The following is a 7,201-nucleotide window of genomic DNA, read 5'->3' as shown; positions in this document are numbered from 1 at the left end:
TCTGTGTCTGAACTGGGGTGGCAAAGTGAGCTAAAGAACGATGATGGATTCAACCCAGATCTGTGACGGGGGTGAGTGTTTGAAAAGTTTCAGCACTCCGTCCATCATCTCCGTGTGTTTGCTCTGCTATACTTCACACATTTTCACTGTGGACTAATCAGCACTGGGCACTGGTAAAGACAGATGATGGAGACAGATAAGACATAAGAGATTTTATTATGCCGAGTAAGCACTTTATAAAGACCGCTTTCTTGTTTAAAGACCGCTTTCTTGTTTCAAGCAGAGTTGCACTAAGTGTGAACTAATGGGTGTTCCAGGGCAGCCATGAATCCCTGGAACCTTGGGACTTCCAAGAAATCCTGGGCCCCCTGGACCAGCTGCAACTTCCTGCTCCGAATGCCCAACAGATTCCTGGTCACCGCCGGTCTTCCCCGAGGTGGGTTCTGGTGTATTTCCTTGTGTGTATCACCATGTTCTGTCCCCAAGAATCTCTCTCTTATGTTATGTTATTTTAATTTATAATGCGCACAAATTCAGCCAGAAGGGGTATTTCAGCGCAAACCTTGCATTTGTTGCCCGTGCCCATTCTCAACACTGTAAATTATATTTAATACAAGGCATCTTGTGGTAGCAAGAAACATGGGTTACAGGTCTCTTTCAAATTCAAATGTATTTTCACTGTTGGCCTTTTGTGAGCAAAATCAAAATATACATAGACACATGAAGGTAATACAGCAGAAGCAAAAACCGTGTGAAAAAATAATTAAAAAACGAACATTTATACATAATCAAGAAATCACTAGGGAGAAAAGTGAAAAAACAATTCGAGCCTTATTTTCTTGTTCCTATGCATTTGTTGTTTTGGACTTTTGTTTAAAGCTGCTCCAATGAGCCACTAGTCCTTTATCAACTTTTTCCCCGTTTCATCAAAGAGACTTTGAGGCATTTGTACAAGGAAATGACGGAGCACGGAGACCCGGCAAATTTTTCAGCTTTACGCTCCGCCATTTCCAAAACGCAGGGATGCACCGTATTTACAACAATACGATGCACCCCTGTGTTTTCCCTAGTGCTGGCGCTAAAAATAGCTGCCTGGCGTCAATGCAGACACCATTGTACCATAGTGTAAGCAGCACACATAGAAAAAGGAAAAATTTGGCGAAAAATAGGAGAAAAATATTTGTTCTTGTTGCTCCAATCTAACTTCTGCTTCTCAGTAGCGTTAGTTTTTGGCGCTGCCTCACATTTACACGTCCTAGTAAATCTGGGGCAGCGTAAAAAAGCAATTTGTGTTGCAGTGGAACGCCCACAGCAACACCCATTGAATGCCCCTTTCATGCAGATACCTGCGAGAAAGGGTACCATATTTACAAAACGGTGTTAAGCCACAAAACGTGGCTTAACACTACTTCGAAAATATGGTGCAGGGCACTGCTCCACCAAAACGATAAAAAAAAAGTGATGTTCCGGTGGCGCAATACCCTTGTAAATATGCCCCAACATTCTTCGATATGTGGATCCTATTTCTCCAGTAGAACATCGTGTATGTTGTTTGTCTGCTTCCTGCTTTTTGGATCAGGGTCCGTAGTGTCTTTTTATGATTGAGTTGAATGTTTTTGCTGTAAAAAACGACCTCCGTGTCATTTTAGTGAGTTTAATTTAGCATAATCCATCAACTTCTTCTTTAATGCCAAAATGTAGCTGTGTTCTCATAAAAACAATCTCTTCTGTGCAAAGATAGTGGCACAATGAGAGACAATTTCTCCACCCTTGTGTGTATTTTTGGCCAAATTGTGCTCTTTTTGGATCAAAGGGCAATTTCTTAGCGCATGAGCCTTTATTCTGCAAAAGGCTTTTGGAGAAGCACCATCACATTTAGTTTAAACAACATCAAGACTTGCTGATAGTGAGAAGAGCTATTAAATATTTACCAAAAAAAGAAGCAAATTACACACCGAACTACCATGATGATCCTAGACATTATCATTATATTGTAAAGTACATATATACGGAAGCTCTCAATTGCCCTTCCAGTGTGTTGCAGAAATGAAAATGAAAAGGTTCCACGGTCAGTATCCAATAATGCCTTTTCATATATCAGAGCCTAAAGTACATCCGGGAGGGTCGGATCCATGCCAGATTTGCAGTATACCAATAGCAGACAAATTTGCATATGTAGAACCCAAATAGAATCCAATTCAATGCCGTTTTCACCTATTTTACACTTAAATGAATACATGAGCTTAGAACTCGCTTAAAACCAAAAGGCAGTTACATTTCTGAGCAATTTAAAAAGTGCAATCACACAAAACAAATGAAATGTACTAATAGTTTGTAGGCCTCATTTATGAGGCCCCTACGCTGCCGTTGCGTCACTTTTTGTGACTCTGCGGCGGCGTAAAAAATGCACCACACTGCACCATATTTACAAAGTGATGCATCTAGGCAGATGTGTCACTTTGTAAGCCCCTGCGCTTCAATATACCTGAGACAGGTATAATGTATGCAGGATGGGCTTCCCAAAGCAGAAAAGCTTTGTAGAAATGGCGCAGTGAGTTTTGGACACTACTAGGCAAGATGGCGGCTGTGTGAGGTTCTTGATTCACCACCCATCTATGGCTCCAGGGATCACCCGAGGAAACATCAGTTAAATATGCATTAGATGGCCATTTACTATCCACTATACTGTTTGAGACGACTGCTTGGAAGGACGCAAGTAAAAACGAGAAAACTCGCTCACCTGCTGATCCGGACTGCTTTGGGGATTCTGCTCGGCATTGGTGGCGGCGGCTGCCAGCTCCGACGGGTCAACATGCCACCAAAGCCTTCCAAGCCTCCCCGGGACCGTGGGGATATCGGTGCTGTGGGTAATGGAGCAAGCACTGCGGGGACCCAGTGCGGCCCCCCGGCAACTCAGAAAGCGCCGAGTGGGAAGAAAGGAGGAGACGCTACTCCCGCAGCGGCAACAGGAAGCGTGGAGGCGGCTTCAGGAACACTGAAAGTAAGGGATCAGCGTCCAGGAGAGGAGGCGGTCTCTGCCCCCGGCAGACAGCGAGTGATTCCGGGGATGTTTTCCGGCGGGGGGAAGAGAGTGTAGGAGAAAGGTGAAGCAGACATGGAGGTCGATGCAGCTAATAGTGAAGCCACAGCAGTGCCGGTTACAGGCGGAGAGGGCCTTCCAGCCCGGGTACTGTAACTATGGGACTGGGGCCTTTACCATTTATATGTTTAGGCCAGGAGGAACTCCTGCAAGTGGAATCAGAGTGCCCTCATGCTAACATTTTGTTGGGGAAACTTGGGAATAAGGAACAGGAGCAGGCCACTAATGAAAGCTTAACTGTCAATCCCAGGCTCTCTCAAACACAGTACATGATCGCAGAGACCCCCGAAGGAGGCGATACATTTTTTTCTCTTAACAAACAACTCTGAGCCATCTAATGCTAGCGGAAATGAAGTATCCATGCTGGAGGATTCAGAGCAAGTCTCAGACAGTTCACTATATAACCCCAGCACGCAAAAGCGCCTTTCCACTCAGACACGGCGGAATAGAATAAATGGAAAAAAAACGCAGGACGCAAGATAAACTGATTCCGATCAAAGCCAATCTGGACAATTAACATGGGATTATACTACTATGCATTTTGGAAATGATGATGGATTGGCACCAGATGACAGCACTCAAGGGGAAAATAATATACTTTCTTTAACTAAGGCTACAACTGAGGCTCCTCCTTCGCTGGATCTCATTCCACTCTTAAGCAGATCCAATTTGAAGCTCGACAGGAGCATAAGAGGACTCATCATGCAACAAAGATGATACATGGGGCCATTCGTAAAATAAACAAAACCTGCACAGAAATTGCTGAAAGAACAACGGTGTTGGAAGAGCGAGTGGTGTCTTTAGAGACCGGAGCTGAGAGTATTGCCCCACAAGTTACATCAAATGAATCCAGGATAACGGATGTCATGTGGAAGCTTGAAGATTTTGAAAATCTCCAGAGGCGTAACAATCTAAGGCTATTGGGTATTCCGGAAAAAGCGGAAGGGGATGACATTAGAGGGTTTGTGCTGCGATTACTGAAGGGCGACTTCCCCGAGCTTGCACACTGGAATTGGGATATAGAAGTACAGCGAGTGAATCATTTCCCTCTCATGTTGAAAAAAAGGAAGGGGCACAATGATGTGAATGATAAACCCAGTGCTTTATTAATTTTTTGGGCAACTTTCTTTTACGACAAGCAATTTTTGATATAGTGCGCCCTGAAGCAAGACGCTCACCTGAGGGTTATTCCTTTTTCGTCAGGCCGGACTTCTGCCACACTACTGTGGAAAGAAGGTGGAGGCTACGTCAGTTTATCACTCCCTACCAGAAGATCGGCTGCGAGGTGTATCTGCTAAGCCCTGCGCGCCTCAAGGTCATACACAGGGGAAATATAAGGGTGTTTTCTTCTGAGATACAAGCACAAGAATTTCTACGTGAAATATCGGGAGTCTCAAATCAGAAAGATCCTGAAGGCTGATGTACTTGGACAATAATCATACTTACTTTCTGTTGTTTATTTGGGGGAGTGTGATGGGTGGTGGTGGGAAGCAGTATCATGCAGGAGGTATCACAAGGGTCCTTGGAACTTTTTTGCCGTAAGATAGGGTGGGAGGAGGGGTCCAGCTTTTTGTTGGGTGGCTGGTTCAATGGGTAGAATTATATGGAATGGCATGGATATTATCCAGATTTTTAAGAAAGCTTTGGATTAAGACAAATGGGAACTCGACTTTGACAAATGGCAAGGGGTAAGCTCAGAATTGTATCTGTTAACATTTATGGTTTAAACAATCCTCATAAAAAGCACAGGGTCAATGAAGATATTCAGCATCTGATAACGGACATAGTATGTCTGCAAGAGACACATATCGAAGCTGGGAGACAAAAGATGGCAGAATTAGCAGGTTATCAGCTAGTTTCCTTCACAACCCAAGGTACACGCACAAAAGGGGTAGCTATGTTATGTTATGTTACTGCCATTTATATAGTGCAACAACTGCCCCAGTAAAGGGGCATCCCGGCGCTGTCAGTAAAGCCTAGGGACCCTTGCCAAGTGAACGGAGCTGGCGTGTGGGAACATGGGGAATAACTAGGTTGGCCAGAATACTAGGGGTGTTGAATTTCAGGGCTTTAAAAGTAATGCAAAGTGCCTTAAATTCAATTCTCTTGGCCACCGGCAGCCAATGAAGCCGGTGGATTGTGGCTGACACCGGGCAGAACCTGTGTAAGCCAATCAGTGATCTTGCTGCTGCGTTCTGAACCCTTTGTAGCCGAGCAATCTCGGCCTTATTTGCCCCTAAATACAAAGAACAGGCATAGTCCAATCTGGACATTATAGCTGCCTGAATGATAGTCTGGCGCGTCGGGGGGGGGGGGGGGGGGGAGTAAAAAAAAAACCAGTAGGGGTCTAAGCCCCCGTAAGAGCCCAAAGCAAGTCCCTGCTACCTTTTTGGTTTGGATTTGATAGCTGAGCGAAGAGTCCAACTATCATAGCCCGCAGAAAAACCTTCAGCTTTCCACTGTCTAAAGTGGATCATTTGGGCAGATGGGATATTACTTTATGCAATGCGGACAATTACTCCTTAATGCTCTGTTCGTGTTTGATGTTCTGTGTTTGATGACCCTGCCCTCTTCAATTGGTTAAATATGGAACTTGTTGGGTGGCCATTGCCTTTAATTATTTGTGGGGATGTTAATTTAAATTTGAGGACTAACACTATTAAGCAGGGGCCTAATCTATATAGCGGTCGTAAACCTAAAGTCTTTAAGTCTTTGCATAATTTATGTATGACTCATGGACTTATTGACGTTTGGGCCTCACAAGAACCCCATGATGCTGGCTTTACCTTTTCTTCAGCTCCACATCAGTCACACGCTAAGCTCAACTATTTCTTTGTGTCTCAGAGACTCTCGACAAACTGTCCAATTTCTAAATTTCCACGTGTCATGTCTGACCATAGCCCGCTAGTCCTCGAGATACCACTTCAAGTCCCAAGGAGGGAGGTACCACGCTGGATTTTCGATAGAGCACTCCTTTATGATGAGGATTATATCGCATATATGAGAGTATGGATTCCGAGATTTATATCTGAGAACAGGGATAGTGCACGTTGGATATTGTATGGAATGCTCTGAAAGCTGGGATAAGAGGGGAAACCTCAAGGTATGGCTCCCAGAAGCAGGGTAAATTGTACATGCAGGAACTCTATAGCAAGCTAATTGAGGCAGAGACGCAATCAGTAGATATTATTATGAGTGGGGGGATGTGGGGCAGGCACAAACACGGGCAGAATTAGCTAAATCAAAAATTTTACAAGTCTCGTTAAAACAAAGCGGCAGGGAAAAATGCAGCCTGGTGATCCAAAATGTACGAATGCAGTGAGAGAGTGGGACACTTCTTGCAGAACGTACTAGACAACGGGCGACACAGGGGGGAATTCTCGCGAATCATGATCCTCAAGTTGGGTTAGTTTTAGAGGCTTTTGATATACGGGCTGCCTTCCAGTGATTCTATCAACAGCTTTACACTGAAGAAACCACGGGAAGTGTGAAGGAAATTCAGGATTATCTAGCAGAACTCCCAGGGAGGAAACTAATTAGGAAAGAAAGAGAGGCGCTGGAGGTACCCATTACGGCCAACGAAGTTGCGGGTGTTATCAGCTCCCTGGCTAATGTGACGGCGGCTGACACTAATTCTGTTCCGGGGGAATTCTATAAAAAAACTTGCTCCCTTCCTACTAGAATTAATGGTTGAGGTTTTTCTAGAAGCCCAGTCTGGTCGGTGAGCACCCGACTCTTGGGGCTCGGCCAACATTGTGGTCTTTCCCAAAAAAGGGAAATCGGTTAAGGAGCTGGGGTCTTACTGACCTATAACGTTAATTAATAATGACGTAAAGGTCTATGCCAAGATTCTGGCAAATCAGCTAGCGGCTGTGGTTAAGAAATTGATTTCACCCACCCAAAATGGGGTTGTTCCCAGAAAGAGCACTATTGATCATGTTCAAAGGGTGATTGCTCTCTTTGATGCTGCGGGGATTACGGGAGACCCTATTGGGCTAATCCTGCTAGACGCCGAAAAAGCCTTTGATAGGGTCTCCTGGCCATTCCTGTGGGCAACTCTTAAGAGTAGAGGGATAGGTACAGGCTTCATTAATGCTATTT

General features: G+C 44.7%; 1 protein-coding gene across 1 annotated transcript in view; it reads left to right on the top strand.

Annotated features, from left to right (window-relative positions):
• Window positions 1-331: 331 nt before the first annotated feature.
• LOC146870329 (collagen alpha-1(XV) chain-like) overlaps window positions 332-7,201 on the top strand; it is a gene marked incomplete at its 5' end in the record, with an annotated part of 130,277 nt that continues 123,407 nt past the window's right edge. Inside the window, one exon of the mRNA XM_085642705.1 lies at window positions 332-436. Coding sequence (XP_085498831.1) covers window positions 332-436 — 105 coding nt within the window. The remainder of the gene's footprint in view (window positions 437-7,201) is intronic.

The sequence above is a fragment of the Triturus cristatus genome, chromosome 1_1, assembly GCF_964204655.1.
Source record: "Triturus cristatus chromosome 1_1, aTriCri1.1, whole genome shotgun sequence".
NCBI lineage: Eukaryota > Metazoa > Chordata > Amphibia > Caudata > Salamandridae > Triturus > Triturus cristatus.
Note: the sequence above shows the minus strand (reverse complement) of the source record. Positions and strands in the feature narration are given on the sequence as shown.